Below are 16,236 nucleotides of genomic sequence, written 5' to 3' on the forward strand. Positions count from 1 at the left end.
GGTGTCTGGAAGGAAAACGGAGGCGTCTGATTGGTGCTCAGATTAGTGGGATGGGGCAAGGGGCAGCCGGGGGTGGGGGGGCTGGGTTCAGAGGTTAATCCGCTTCTCTGAAGATAGTGGAAGTCAGCAGCTATCACTCCTCTGGTTTAAAGTTTTCTTTGCTTTCTCTCCATTCCCCTTCCTCACCCTGAGCTTTTTGTCATCCTATTCACTTTCCATAATCCTCATGCCCACAATAAATCTCATTTAAATACAATTATGAGCTTTTTCAGGGGTCAATTCGGGGCTAGACTTAACTATAATCCTCATTAATTTCATCTTCTGCAGCACAGGAAAAATAATAAGCCTTTCTATGGTCGATTTACCCTGCAATTATTGTTTTGTAGAGCATTTTTATGCCTTTTTATTTCACACGTTAAGATATTTTCTGGTACTCATAAGTGAAAATCAAAACAGTCTTTTTGATTATAAATCTATCATTGCATTCAGACAGAGCCTTAAAAATACAAATAATAATAATAAAACTGCTTGAGTTTATTAGTAGTTATATAAAAATCAGTTGTGTTTTTGGTGTTCAGCAGGTGTTAAGTTATGTAAAGAGTGCTAATTCACACATAAATATACATTCAGATCTTTTGTCAGGTTTTTGGGTTGTTTTTGGTTTTCTTCCAGATTTTTTTTTTTTTTTTATCAACTGTTTATAGTTTTTTCCTCATTCTTAGTTTTTTTGCTTATATTTTGATCAGTCTTTCCTTAGCTCTTTATTTATGTCTCGGTTTTTCATTCTTTGTTAAATTATTCTTTATTTCTGTTAGATTTGTGTTTTTCCAACTCCTCAGTTTTTGTGTTTTCTCCTCATCTGCTCCTCCCTGCAACATGGTTCACTTTATGAGGAAGTACATTTAAATACATGAGCGTATAACCCTCCATTAAATACAAACCGGGCCAGTCCAAAAAAACTCATATTATATTTAGTTAGTGAAATTAAAAGAGCATTTTAAGCCTAAATCTGCCACCTAAGTAGCTGTAAATAGAGTTAGTGAAAAAAACGACATTATGAATAACATGAAACCAGCAGATCAGTGTGAAAATTTAAAAAAAAAAATCTTAAGCTTTGAACATCTCAGGGAGTAGAAACTGTTCATCAACCACAAACAAAATGAATCAGGAACTTCTACAGTCCTGCTAAAACACCTAAACAGACACACAAGAGAGGAACAGATGGTCATGATAACTCTTCAAAAGGTGCAGAGGTCAACAGTAATTAGTCAAATTCTCCACAAATCTGAATTTTATAGAAGACCTTAATCAATCAGGGAAATTTTAGTAACACTTCAAAGTTGATTCTCTCCATGCAATGCGACTGATGAATTTGTGAAATGGCAATGAAAAGGTCAAACAGTTGAATACGTCTATACTGTTATGCCTGGATATCTAAAAATATATACATTTCACTGAAGTCATCTGCCAGCCAACATCTGAAAAGATCAAGGCCTGTTAACACTTCAGCAAAGCAGTGAACATAATCATCTAACATAAAGAGACTGATGTAAAGATGACAGAAATCCATCTTTGGAAGTGGACCAGCTCTTAAGAACTTTATTCTTGGCTTTCTTTGGAGAATTTCTTTAATTTGAGGATCTTCTTAAAGATGTGTTCTCCAGGTTGAAAATTTATCTGAGTTTCACAGAACTTTATAAAAACCCTTTGTTGTCCTTTCATGCCTGAATCAACAATAGCAGTCAGTGATTTATAACACTGCAGTAAGGAATAAAACCCTTTGTTTCTTTGTTTATGCTTTACGTTTTCCATAAAATACACTATATTATATCCCTGTCTGTATCAGAAACCATAGTCACACACACATACACGCATTCTGTCTGAATAGGTTTCTGTGTCACTGGCAAAGTTTCACTTCTCACCCACATCTTCCCAGTTCTGCTGCACCTTGTAAACTTTAGAGCAGGTCTTCCCTGATTATGAGAGAGAAACAAGCACCTCTATCTTCAGAAACACTCCCAGAACGAGCTGCTGGCTTCCTAAAAACAGGTTCAAAGTTGCTTATAATTGGTTGACCTGACATAAGATTGTTTGTATTTTAAAGCAACAGTTTGTGTCACAAGCTGCTGTGAAATCTGCCAAGTCTAATTAAAGTGTGAGCAGGTTTTCATAACACCAACATTCTACAGACAGTCTAGTTTTTTGTGTCCCCCTAACCTTCTGATAAAAGTCTGACTTTTAACTGGATTCATGTGTTTGGCTCATGCAGCGGCTAAAATATTCACACCCCCTGAACTTTTTCACCTTCTGTCACGGTACAACCACAAACATCTGTGTATTTTACTGGGATTTCATGCGACAGACCAGCACAAAGTAGTGCATAATTGTGATGTGAAATGAAAAGTTATACACGTTTGAACATTAAGTGCATATTAGAATGCTAAAAAGGAAAATTCTTGGCAGGTAAACAACTAAACTCAGAGAAAATCTGATAGAGGAAAAACACATTACAAACCAGTAATCCTTAACACCCAGTCGGTTTTTGGCAATAAGTTAATGGTCTGTGGTGTCTCAAAAATGAGCCGTTTCAAAAACCTCTGAAATGCAATGTCAGCAAGCGCTGCCCGTTACCTAGCAACCTCAGCAAGGCCCAGCCCGTTACCTAGCAACCCAAGATAAGTTCCAGCACATTGTCTTGCTGCATGCGCTGTACAATGGCTGCTGAAAAAGACAAGTGTTTTTATGTCAACTTACCATCCAGAAACCACTTGCTGAGTTCTTGCTGGTTGTGCAGGAGGCTCCACTTCTGCTTTTAAAAGATGTATGGTTGTATAATTGTGCATCTGTTTGCAGCCATTTTCATGTGCGTGTGTAAATGGTGTGTGTAAATGGCGAGTTGGGGGGAGTGGCTCCCAGCAACTTAGACAGAACTAAACAGACTGAGATCTCATTATCAAAGAATGATGTTGTGTAAAAATGTCATGAACATATTTGTGTTGCCCACAGATCTATCCCAACCTGTACAAGAATACATAATGGGTCACCTTTAAATACACTGAGGAACAGAAAAGAGTGGCATAAAAACCAGAGGGACTAATCAAGTAGAGGGATCTGGGGAAGAAAGCAAGCAAAGTGAAATTAGGAGATGTGAAAAAGATGGGAAGAGAGGCAAACTGGCAGGCTGAGGAAGAGAGAAAGATGAACAAACTGAGACACTGGAAAACCAGGGAAGAAAGGAAAAAAATCCTGAAACTAACAGGAAACAGAAAGGAACGCTAATCTAAGAAACTTAGATCTACTTAGATCAAATACTCAAATAATGATAAACTGAGAAGTAAAACACAGAGAGGACTGAAGACCATATCTAAGTTAATAAACAGGAAGAGATCAAAACAGGAAACAAAGATAAGACTAAAGTCCAACCACCAACGGATCATAACACTTCCTTTATGTCATGTCCTGCTACCACCGAGTCTCAATGAGCGGATAATTTTATAGTTTGGATAGATTTACAGTTGTTATCCTCCCCTGAGTTAGCAACGGTCTGATCCTGGCCATCCCCGTGAAAATTTTCAGTGAACTCACACCGTGATGCACCTTCTTGGATGAATTGGCACCAAGAGCGTGAATAAAGTTAACCCATTTAGCTGACAACAGTTTAGAAGGCGCGCAGTAAAAGTTTAGCACCTTTAGAAATGTTTTTGCAGGCATTCTTAGAAACAACTATACAGCAGGAGCGAGAGCCACTTTAACACTCAACAGCACATCACGCAGAGGTAGCAGGATTAATGGGACAGGCGCTGCATGACACACAGCTGTGGGAATAAATTACAGTTTTGAGTCGAACTTTGTCAATTTTCTGAATGAGGAGTTAGTTGTGTACGGCACCATTTTCTGTGTTGTCAGTTGCTCCAGAAGTATGGATCCCAGTTTTAAATGAAAGCAAAAACATCTTCCTGCCACGCATGTTTGACCATCGTGACACGAAGTTGTCAACGTTTCACCTCGGGTGCTCCGGCTCCGTCTTATTGAGCGACTTTTTTTTTCCAGCTAAAGGAAGAAGGAGCAGTAAACACTGTTTAAGGCTGACAGCTTTCTCGCCTTCTGCTGCAAGCATGCAGATAAGAGCATTAGGGCTGTTTTTCGTTTTCAGCCCCTCGATTGCTGCTATTAGAAACTCTCTGCAGAAAGGAGGAAGATGGTGCAGAATGTGAATCAGGTGGCGGGGTTAGCATCCAAAACTTCAAAATGATTGTACAGCCTGTGCCTTGGTGTCATACAATAAATAAGCAATTAAAATGGAAACAGAGGAGATTTGGGGGCAAAGATTAACAACACGAGGGTTGTGTATTTTCTGTGCTGACATTGAACAAGAGAGCGAGGAAGTGGAGCTCGGAAGATGAGAAATGTCTTATCTTTGGCAGACACAGCTATTGATTATAGAATTTAATTTGTGCTTCATACCTCCTGTGACTTTTAAAGACTTCTGATGTCTTCCTGCTCTGCTGTGTCCTTGAGGATGGCAGCTGCCATTGTTGGTTTAGATTTCCTATTCAACTTTGCTAAATTTTCGAAGGATTATCCCAAGGATTTCCACTGGCAAGAATGTGTTTTATTTTGTGCTGTGTCAGATGCATCCCTATTCATTTGCTCTCTGCTCCTTCACAGTGTTCAGGAACCCAGTATGCAAGGTGTACAGATTTCAGACAGTGGACAGCAAGTGGATGCTGGTGCGGGAACAAATGGAGGAGTGCACTCTGTCGTTCACCATCCCCAAACAGCTGCTGTCGCTCTACATCCAGGAGGACAGGAGCAGGTATGCCGACCGATTGTTGAGCCTTTAAATGCCACGGCAAAATCTCTTGTTAAATCTGTTTGTTCGTCTGAGGAATCTTCTTCTACTGCTTTTATTCTGAACAATATTTAAAGCTATTTTTATAACTTGCAGCCTATAATTTTACTGGACATATAAGTGGAATTGAGCCAAAGTGTTACAGTTTGCCTCAATTGCACAACAAAGAGGCAGCCAGATGGAGTCAATAAAAGATGCTCAGCAGAGTCCACTGCAAGGCAGGGAATCATAGAAGTCATGGGGAGTGATCCAGTTCAGGAACTGGAATAGCCACTTTTACAAAACAGTCGCAGTTGAAAATTGGAAACGTTTTGGCCTTTTTATGTGATTTCTGTAAAGATTGAGCCGCAAAAGTGAAGTCAAAGTCAGCCTTGCTGCCCGGTTGGGTTACAACAAACACCTGAATGGGTGAGGCACCTTAACAAGGTGTAGCAATGACAGGTGATCAATGAGGCCAGCAGGCTGCTGGACCAAAGGCAAAAATGCATGGTGTGGTGTGTCATTTGATTAACAATCAGCTCACAAGTCTTCCCCCATGGGTGCAACTATGGGAGCATTCACACCAGTCCTGTTTAGTTTGCTTTAGTTAAACTGTAGTTTAACTGCAATCTGGTTTGTTTGGGGAGGTGTGAATGCAAAATCAAACTCTGACAACCAAAAAAGAAAACTCTGATCTGCCTATAAACATAGGTTTCATAGAGAACTCTGGTGCAGTTCAGATGCATATATGAATGCTGAGCGCTCCAAAAGCAGGAAGGTGACTACATTGGAGGGCTTTCTGGGTAAATGCAACCTAAACAAACAGGAGAGTCTAGCGCTAACGGGAGAAATTGCTTGTGGTCTTTTGCCAAAGACAAAAGAGAAAACCTACAACTGATATCTACTCCGTTTTTGTGAACATTTTGCAAAGTCATAAGTTGCACTCAGTGTCGTCTTCTGAGGTTTTTATGTCATTTCTTTCGGTGGTTCTTGGTCCACCACATGTGAGGAGTTGGGTAGGTTGCTCAAAGAGTTTGGATTGTTTGACACAGTGCAGTGTGAAAGTGAGCTGAAAATTCAACAAATGTTGCCATTTTGGTCCCTAATCATACTGAGCCTACTGGATGAAAACAAAACAGCATATAAAAAACTTTATGTCAATATTTTAATGTTACTAACTAAAACTAGAAATAAAATATTTTGGATGCTTATTAAAAATGGTCTTTTCTTAAGAGGTCTGGTGACACTGGCAGCTCTAAACGAGGTTTATCGAGTTGGACTGAGGGGGAAAAAAGGTGTTTTGGATTGTAAAGGTTGCAGACCCTGGTCAGCACATAAAATGATCTCTGAAAGTGACAAAATAAAAGAGGTTAAATATTCATGTTTTGATCATGGCTAACCTTCTTGTTCCTATAATACAGGAAGTCGTTCTTTTTTAAGCACTTCCCAGTAAATGTTGGATTTATGTTGTTGTTGTAAGAGCTGCTCTTTACCTTCTCTGAATAATTGCCTTATTCAGATTTTAAAGCACAAGCTAAGATTATCTGATGCTCTCGACTTGTTTCATTTATGTGACTCGTAAAATTGCATTTTTTTCTGCGCCAGGAGTCTGTATAAAAACCTGCGAAACAATAAGTGCATGTCTAAGCCTGTGCTCAGAACTTATTAGAATTCATCGGTTTAAACATAAAGAGAGAAGATTAGTGCAAAAGGGACAAATGTAGGTCAGAATGGAGAATGACAGCGCCATGCCAGTTATCTTCATAGCTTGGTTCCTCTTTGACTGCAGCATCTGATCACCAAACTAATTCCCAGGCACGGCACCTGCAGCCTCCTGATGGGGAAACGTCTTCCCTGCCTGTAGGTTCTGGGTTTTAACGTTCAACCAGCAGCCGGGCTGAATGCACAGGTCAAATCCATGCATGTTTAACGCATTTTCAGTCCAGCTAAACTGAGTCAGAATTATGTTTGAATGACAAACGGATCACTCTTCGCAAGCCTCCAAGTGTGCGTTACTGAGCACATCAAAGATCCACTTCCTCGAGGCTTCAGCGGTGTTTGTCGAGACGGATTGTTGTGCAACCGGGGTCTGTTGTCCCTGGCAACCCCTTTCCCCACATAGCGCAGCGGAGAACTTATACACACAGACACATCTTTTACATGAATTCTTTATGCTCTAATGCAAGCAGTCGTACAGGAGACGCAGGGATCCAGGAGGTTTTGAGCTGTAATCATTGTGAAAGGTTTACTCACATGCTCAAGGACACATTCGCAGGAAAAGTCGCTCCCTCCAACACAAACAAACTGCCTCCCAGCCATGACCACATTGATCTGCTATGAAAGTGCATCACTTAAGGCATATAGCTGACAATTATGAAACCTGCGTGTAGTATCTGTGTGAAGCAAGTGGAAGCACGTTGGAATCTTTCCTTTAAGATCTTTGCTTATTTATAAGCGTGTTTGCTTCATCCCCAGCTCGGTTGTTTAGGCACGGCTCCTGTAATCCTCTTTTAACGTCGTCTTTTTTTTTTCTCCTCTGTGCCTCTCCATTTAGCCTCCATTCTGTCAGAGTTCACAGCAGTGCCAGTGCAGGGTTTTTAATCATTCAGTTTGTGCTTCAGATGGTGGGTGGCATCGTCACTTTCCCAGATAATCTCGATTTTCCTTCTTCTGTTTGTTGGCTTTGATGTCTTAAACTTGTGTTCCAATCTGAGGGTGTGAACTAAGACGTTTTCTTTATCCTGCTGCTTTGACTCTCTGTGCGCATGTTTTTGTCTGTGCGAGTGAAGATAATGGATGCGTGCTGCGTTGAAGTGTGTGGGTGTACAGTAGATTAACCCTCATCTATTAACAGCTGCCTGTTTTGTCATTAACAGGGGAAGAGATCATCCCTCTCCATCTGATGTCAATTAGCATGTTCAGGGTTGAAGTGAGGGATCTTTACGTTTGTTTCCTCTCGGCCTCTGTGTGTGTGAGGTTCTGACTGTTTGATGGCGAATCCAGAAGAGGCTGAAGAGAAACGTTTAGTTTTGAAGATATTTCATGTTAATCAGGAGGAACATGAAAATATTTGACTCCAGTGATTTTTGAAAAAACAAAGAAATTTAATTCATTTTAACAGCATGTTGACAGTGTCTTTGAAGATAATGTTTAGTCTTAGTGATGGGATTCGCATTTTAATGAAAAACATATAAAAGCAAAATAAGCAACTCAGAAATCCTTTTTGCAGCTAAATTCTTGAATAAATGAACATGACTGAGCCAAGAGGAGAAGCTTTGTTGTTGTTGTTTGTTGCTAGTGTGTCAGATTTACCAGAAACACACAAACACAAATGTTCTGACCTGGGACTGTATGTAAGCAATATTGATTTATACTCAAACCATTCCTAAACCATTTTGGTTACTAACAGGTTCATTATCCAGCTGACAAAAGATCAAAGCCTTTTGTCAGCGCCATTGCTCTGTGGTCCGGTTCTGATGCTCCGTGGTCCGGTTCTGATGCTCCGTGGTCCGGTTCTGATGCTCTGTGTTCCGGTTCTGATGCTCCGTGGTCCGGTTCTGATGCTCTGTGGTCCGGTTCTGATGCTCCGTGGTCCGGTTCTGATGCTCCGTGGTCCGGTTCTGATGCTCTGTGTTCCGGTTCTGATGCTCCGTGGTCCGGTTCTGATGCTCTGTGTTCCGGTTCTGATGCTCCGTGGTCCGGTTCTGATGCTCCGTGGTCCGGTTCTGATGCTCTGTGGTCCGGTTCTGATGCTCTGTGGTCCGGTTCTGATGTTCTGATGCTCTGTGGTCCGGTTCTGATGCTCTGTGGCCTGGTTCTGATGCTCTGTGGTCCGGTTCTGATGCTCTGTGGTCCGGTTCTGATGCTCTGTGGTCCGGTTCTGATGCTCTGTGGTCCGGTTCTGATGCTCTGTGGTCCGGTTCTGATGTTCTGATGCTCTGTGGTCCGGTTCTGATGCTCTGTGGCCTGGTTCTGATGCTCTGTGGTCCGGTTCTGATGCTCTGTGGTCCGGTTCTGATGCTCTGATGCTCTGTGGTCCAGTTCTGATGCTCTGATGCTCTGTGGTCCGGTTCTGATGCTCTGTGGCCCGGTTCTGATGCTCTGTGGCCTGGTTCTGATGCTCTGTGGTCCGGTTCTGATGCTCTGTGGTCCGGTTCTGATGCTCTGTGGTCTGGTTCTGATGCTCTGATGCTCTGTGTTCCAGTTCTGATGCTCTGTGGTCCGGTTCTGATGCTCTGTGGTCCGGTTCTGATGCTCTGTGGTCCGGTTCTGATGCTCTGATGCTCTGTGTTCCGGTTCTGATGCTCTGTGGTCCGGTTCTGATCCTCAGTCCTTTTGTTGGCAGTGAACAGGACGGGCTCATGCTGTGTATCCAGAGATCTTTTAATCAGAAAAGAGGGACCTTGGTCACCCGTGATCCGTCCTTGGTTCATTACTTTTCCTTTCTCTGGATAGTTTATTCTTCTTTGTGGCCTTTATTCACAGTGTTGAGCTGAAATATCCATCATCATCCTTCAGCTGACCATCCTGTGCTGCCAGGTCTGCAGCCAGCAGCTCTTCTTGAGTTAAAATCCCACTTCCAGCCGTCGGGGGAAGCAGAGGAAGTAAATCCTCTGGTAAAGTATTGTTTTAGGGCTTATTTGTTAGAATGGTTTACAGCTTTCATCTTCCGAGGGGAAAACACAAAAACCACAACCCAGAGGAATTTAGATCAATAACATATTTTAAGTGTGGAAGAAATTAGTCAATATTCAATTACATTTATTTTTGTTTCAGAGTGTAACAACTCACAATGTTTCTGATGTTTTTGCTGGTTTATTGCCAGTTTGATCTGCAACTCATGCATTCATGGATTACATTTAAACTTTTTCCATTTACACAGAGTTTGGAGTGACTTTAGCTTTGGCGTGGAGTAAAGACGCTGCAGCAAAGTCAGTTCTAAAAATCTGACTTTTTTCCTTTCTTTGTTACAAACTCTCAGCAGCACATCTACAGGAAGTACAGAGGAGGAACAACTTTTTCTGCATCAGTGGATTTGATTTATAAGAGCAGCGCCGCATTCAAGACGCGCACAACAAATATCTCCATTGAAGTTTCAGGATAAACAAACTCAAACAGGCTACAGATCCAGTTCAAGACTGATTTGTTGCTAAGTTGCTTTTTTTTTTGTTCCTGGACTGATTTTTGAGCGTTTTCCTCAAACTGCAGATGTCTTCAGATAAGCCCAGTTGGGAATGTTTGTGTTGCGTGTCCTTCTCTTCCGTCCTTGAGAGGACCTGCAGTTTTCTGGTGAAAGAAACTTTATTCTGGGTGAAATTTGAAAGTGGGTCCTGGTCCGTGTAGGCAGGTTTTCTACAGACGTCAGTGGTGAGGCTTCTGCCTCTCTCTCTGTGCACCAAACAGTCCACAGAAGGCGTCTTTTAGCCTTTGATTTTCCTCCCTTGTGAAATTTGTATTGTTATCCACTTTTGTTTCTACTTCTTTGGCTTGGATTTTGACCCAGTGTCATCCTGTGCAAAGAAGTTCTGTTTCCTACTTCCTCCATGTAGAAATTATTTATTATTCATCTGTTTAAGAATTAGGATTTTCATGTATAAACTTGCTTGACTTTGTAAGCATGTGGGGCCTTTTATGCCTTGCTTCTGAAAACGGGCAGGAACTGGATTGAAATGCAACATAAAGCAGCCAAAGTGCAAATAAAACTTTTAAAAAGTTCTTCAAAAAAAGCTTGAAGAGTTGATTAATCAAGACTGCTTTGAAAGATTAGAAGAAAATCATCTCACTCTAAAGCAGCATACACTTTATTACTCTATCATACTCTTTTCAGATAGCGGTACCCTGATTAGGAAAATGACAATACGCCTTTATTCACTATCCCATTGCTTTATATAATTATTTTGTTTTTAAAAAATGATATGTACTTGTATAATCCTTCAAATTAAAAAAAAAACACAAAAAAAAACATTCTCAGTTGACAATGGAGGATCAGTGTTCAGGACGTATAGTCTGAATGGTTTAACTATTGTAATTCTCTAGTGCCCTGAAACTTGTTATTCAAATCACAGAACATGATCACATTGTCCCTGTGATTGTTTAAAGTGGCCCTCTGGTATTTAGGGCTACTTCAAGCTGTAATTGGATACACTGGAAACAATATGTTTGATTGAAACCACTGGGAATTGTAGCATAGCTGAGCTGCAACTTCACTTGCGGAGAAAAACAGACGTGCTGGAGTGAAATCGTGATACCAAGACTTCTTGAGCTGCAGTCGGCTGAGAAAAAGAGAGAGATTTAATGTTTAAAGTGTAGTGAGATCATTTCATATTCTTATAAATTTCATTTCAAATTAGTTTTACTAAGTCACTGTTTGGATATTACGCAGTGATTTAATTTGACTTTAATATTTCTCTCACTGGTCTCTTCATAAAAGCTTAAGAGGTGCCATTTACTGCGTAGTGAAACTGAGTCATGTACGTTTTATACAAATGTCTTACAAATGACTCATAATCACATGCATGTCCTGCTGGCGTTTACTCTCCTTTCTTTCTTGTAATCTTGAATATTCTTACTTTGCTAAAAAGCTCTATGTCTCCCAATGTAATGAGCACAAGGCGCTCATTGCCACCTGCAGAGAACGTTGGCACAGTCGCGCAGCATGTGGCTCTCTCTTGCTTACAGCTTGTTTCAAGCTCAATGCCTGTTTTTATGCCATTTTCTTCTGCTCTGATTTTTTTATCTGTCATAGAAAAAAAATTACATCTTTGTTGATGTACTTCTAGTATTTACCAATTTGCAACATTTTAATTTTGTGTTTTTAATAAAATGACAAGCAAATTAATGGATTGTCTCACATCTGTTTGGTGTTGTTGATCAGACTCTATAATAGTTTTGTATGTATTCATTGTTGACATTAATGTTGACTTATTTTGTGTTTTGAACATTTGTTTTTCCAGTAGACAGTACACTATACATACATGTGCAGCCAGGCTCATGTTCTTACATCCATCCCCTCTAATATCTGTCCAAACCTCTTTTGGAAGTTGAAAATTTTTCTAACCATCAACAAACTTCTGCCATAATTCTGGTTGGTTATTTGCTCACTCTTGATGGCAGAAACAGTAAATATCATATAAACTGGCTGAGTTCCCGGTGCAGATAATTGATTTGCACTTGAGAATTTTTAAAGAATATTCCAGAAACGTAACGATAATCAGGTTTTTTTTTTTCTTCCAGCATCTGTTTTAAAGTGATTTTGTCAGCAATTTTTGGTGAAAGCTTGACCCAGTTTGAGCAACACACCAGTACCTGGCAACAAAACATCTTTCCTTACTTCACTCTGCATGGAAAGCATATTTAAAAAGTATTTTTTGCCCAGTTATAAAGTCCAGATTACAGCAACATCTAACACTCCGTATTTCCCAGTGGATCAGTTTAACTGAGATGCTGCAATCAAACTTTGAGATTTTAATGTTGAATGTATTTGGAGAGTAACTAGATTGAGAATCGGTGTGAAATTCTGCAGCGTTTGGTGTAAAAAAAGCTGAAAATAAGCAATGAGTTTTTGAGTTTTGGATGTTCAAATATCATAAAACACACCAAATCATTTTATAATTTTGCTACTGGTCACTCATTACAATTGTTATATTGGAAAAATGTTGAGTTTATTAGACTAAATATGTATTTTATCCTGCCACACAGCTGGACAACATGCTTCATATCTGAACTTCTATAATAACCACAGCTGCATTAAAATAACTGTTACTTACATGCAGCTGTTGGAAATGATTATCTGGAGATACTTTCTCAGTTTGTGTAAATCGATCACTCTTCTCAGATCTTCACCGAGTTCCTTGGACTTTTTCACTGAGCTGAATATTAGTCAATTTTATGATAGCTGTGAGACCGAAGCTTTTTTTTATAATAATCACCAACCAGAAATAAATAAGCTCTCGTCACGTTTAGCAACTTTATATGAATATATGTAAATGTTTCATCCTGTCTGCATAATTTTGAACCTATGCATAAAAAAAATGCCTCAATAAAATCTAACTTTTGCATCCGATACTTTGATCATTTTAACTCATTCTTGTTGCCTGCTGTATGATCCCTAAATCGTAGAAATGTGACGGTTCAAATAAAACATCAAAAGCTCAGCATTTTTGTTATTTATGCCTCTGATGATTAATATAAACTTTTGACCGGAACTGAGGCCGGATTGTGTTGTTTTAGACAATTTTTCAATTTTTGCTTCAGGCGTCGTCGTTATCACACCTTAACTCATACAGAGATTCTTCAAAGTAATCTCAAACGTATTCATCGGGATAAAAGAAAAGTGGAGATAATCTACAAAGGCAATCTGAATTGCTGCAGGGGTTGAGTCACAACAACAAGGGTTGATCCACTGCATTATGCATTTAAGCAGAGATACCTGATCTTAACAGCAAGATGCATGAACAAGCAATTACACATGTGGGCATTTAAGCTAAAGAAAAAGCAATATGTAAACACTGATCTTGTTATCTTCTAATCGCGGCAGGTGATGGTGTAATTGCTGTCCTGAATAGTATGTAACACCTTTTTAAGCCTCTATTTTTGCTATCCCATTGTAATTTACTGCAGGAGGACTGAATGATATCTGTCCATCTCATTCCCTTTTCATATGCAAATGAGGAAGCAATGAAAGTGGCTACGCTTTGTGTTGGAAATCAGCCCCTGCACCCACAGAAATGCACTCGACTCGCGCACAGCTGCAATTATTCTCTGCAGCAGGAGCAGAGGTGATTTTGGCACAACTCTGATGAAAGGCAAACAAGATCCAGCAAATAGTTGACTCGTTTGTTTAATACAGTACGTAAAGGGATGAGAGTTAAACAGGATGAAAGGCGCTTTGAAATGGGTGGAGTGGATGAGTGGGCACCACAAGTCCAGTTTTAGGAATGTATGTCTGCAGAGCTGGCTCTGACCTACGACGTGTTCATGAGTGTCGGATTCCTCAAAGAGCAGCTTGGATTGTTGTTGTTCCTGGATTCTGAATCCCTTCATGAGCCCTGACTGGAAAGTTTAAAACATTATTGTAATGCATGTTGTTTTCTTGCATAAACTGGGTCATATTGTATCAGTATGCCAGCTGCTGAATTTATTAGTGATTTTACATTTATATGTAGTAAAACCCTAATGTGTGCTGTGGTTATTTATAGGGTGCAGGATCTGGAGGAACTGGGGGAACTCTCTCCTCACTGGGACAACCTGAGGAAGGAGGTTGTGACGCGATACGGAGGAATCATCGGCTCTTACCAGGAGACTTTGGCTGAACTGGAGAAGATAAGCGGTATGAAAATATAACCTTTTTTAATCTTACACCCAGTCCTGTTTTCACACATGCACACTGCAGTTTATCAAGTCACAAATAAATGAGTTTTTTTTTTTTGTTTTGTTTTGTTTTGCAAACTGCAGACCTTTTCAATCAGCATAGAATGCATTGCAAAAATATTCATATCATATGAACTTTTCTACTTGTCACATTTCACCCACAATTTTCAGTGAATTTTACTGGACTTTTACGTGACAGACCAACACAAAGTAGTGCATAATAACAAATATGCATGCTATTGAAAAATCTAAAGTCTGTCATGCATTTATATGCAGTTCTGTGATTCAATACAGTGTAAAAAAGCATTTTTGCTACACTTTCAATTCAATTAAATAATTTTTTTCATTTTGTGCCAATTCACAGCAAATATTGTCTCGAGGCAGAAAGAAATAATTTCAAATCATTTTACATTCCACTTGATCTTAGTTGTCAAACAGTACAGGAAGCTCAGTGAATTATTCAAAGTGGGTTAAAAAGCAGATTGCATCGAGTCAGTAGCAGCATTTCTATTTCAGATATGCATAAAACTTTAACAATCCACAAAAACACAGTTTCACAATTGCAGTATTTCCATTACACACAGTTTGCTCACGTTTTAAGTCATTAAACAACATGCTGCCTCATCATCCTCCCACCACTTCTCGTCGTCTTTTTCTCCAGTGGTAACATTCGGTTGTTGGTCACATGACTCGTGTGATTCAAAAAAAGTCTTTCCAATGCAGTTTTGTGAAATTTTATAATTTTGATATAGTTGAAACAAAACCACCTCATTCTAGTGCAAAAACGTATCTTTAATGGAAATGCAGCTCTTCACTTGCACAAGTCTTTAGGGGTGTATTGAGTAAAATCTCCAAGAGGCACCTTAAGGTTTGTAGTTGTGACATGACAAAATGTATAAAAGTTCAAAGGGTATAAATCACTCGAAAGCCACCGTATTCCTCAGAAACAATAGGATTGGTTTCTTTGCGATAATCAGACTCTGTTGTGGAGAAAATAGCCTCCTGCTGAGAAGTGTTGCAGGAGAAACTGAAGAGGTACTGTGTGAAACAGCAGTAATAAGGTCCAACCCGCCCCCTGCTGATCCTGTAAATCTGATGTGAAGCAATAAAGGCTCAGATTAGCCCCAAGCATGTTCCGCCAGGACCAAAGAGCATCTAAAAGAACAGATGCTGAAAGCACAGTGGTAGATTTAGAATAATTTGCGTCACTGGAAAACTAAATCAAAGGTTGCTCTTACAGAGCTTTATAGGAACTTGTTTTGTTGTGAGCAATCAAAATGTGTATGCGACTGTGTGATTTTCCCTATTCCTGCTGTGCAAGAGGCACCATTTTAACATCAAGGCTACACTTACACCTCATTTGGACACGGCTCGACATTAAGTCCACCGTTAGCCCTAATTTAGACCTGATTCGGTATTTCTGTATGAACTTAAACTTATTCCTTATAGCTTTCACACACAAAGAACTCAGTAGTCTGAGATTTGCTTTGGCATGGAATAAAATACTAAACTAAACTGAAAAGCATTTTATCAGGACATCTATACATCCACCACAGCATTGAGTATCTGGCTTTAATTTCACAGTCGTAGGAAGACAAGATGCTATAGAAATATTGTTCTATTTTCTCAGTAAATTTATGCCTATGCAATCAATCTATCACCAGATCAGCAAGGCTTCCATGGACTTTTCATGACCAACTCAGTTTGCAAATGTCAGCTACACCACTGGAGCTGTGGCACAAATATTGAAGCAATTACCCAGTAGAAACATTACTTAATCTCCCGTTACTTTATACATGCATGTTGCTCAAATCAGCATGCTGGACGCTTGAAACTGAAAGTCCAACTCACAACATGACTTTCTTTGTGAATAATTTAGCTCATATGAAAGTGTGAACTTGCTGTAGTTTTTAATTACACTGGAATTTCCATCTGCATAGCAATAAAACAAGGCTCCATTGCTAAGCAAGAGCAAATGTTATTTAAATTATGGGCCCAAGGGCTGACCCCTGGGAACCAAGGAGGTAAATCTGTGA

At 39.8% G+C, this 16,236-nt stretch overlaps 1 protein-coding gene across 4 annotated transcripts in view; it reads left to right on the plus strand.

Annotated features, from left to right (window-relative positions):
• inpp4b (inositol polyphosphate-4-phosphatase type II B) overlaps positions 1–16,236 on the plus strand; it is a 188,130-nt gene that overhangs the window by 109,725 nt on the left and 62,169 nt on the right. For all 4 annotated transcript variants that reach the window (XM_088006342.1, XM_088006333.1, XM_088006335.1 and 1 more), the window contains 2 exons: positions 4,669–4,816; positions 14,029–14,159. In XM_088006342.1, coding sequence (XP_087862468.1) covers positions 4,669–4,816; positions 14,029–14,159 — 279 coding nt within the window. The remainder of the gene's footprint in view (positions 1–4,668; positions 4,817–14,028; positions 14,160–16,236) is intronic.

This window comes from Poecilia mexicana, unplaced genomic scaffold (assembly GCF_051168715.1).
Source record: "Poecilia mexicana isolate PSO_F unplaced genomic scaffold, ASM5116871v1 scaffold_1, whole genome shotgun sequence".
Lineage (NCBI taxonomy): Eukaryota > Metazoa > Chordata > Actinopteri > Cyprinodontiformes > Poeciliidae > Poecilia > Poecilia mexicana.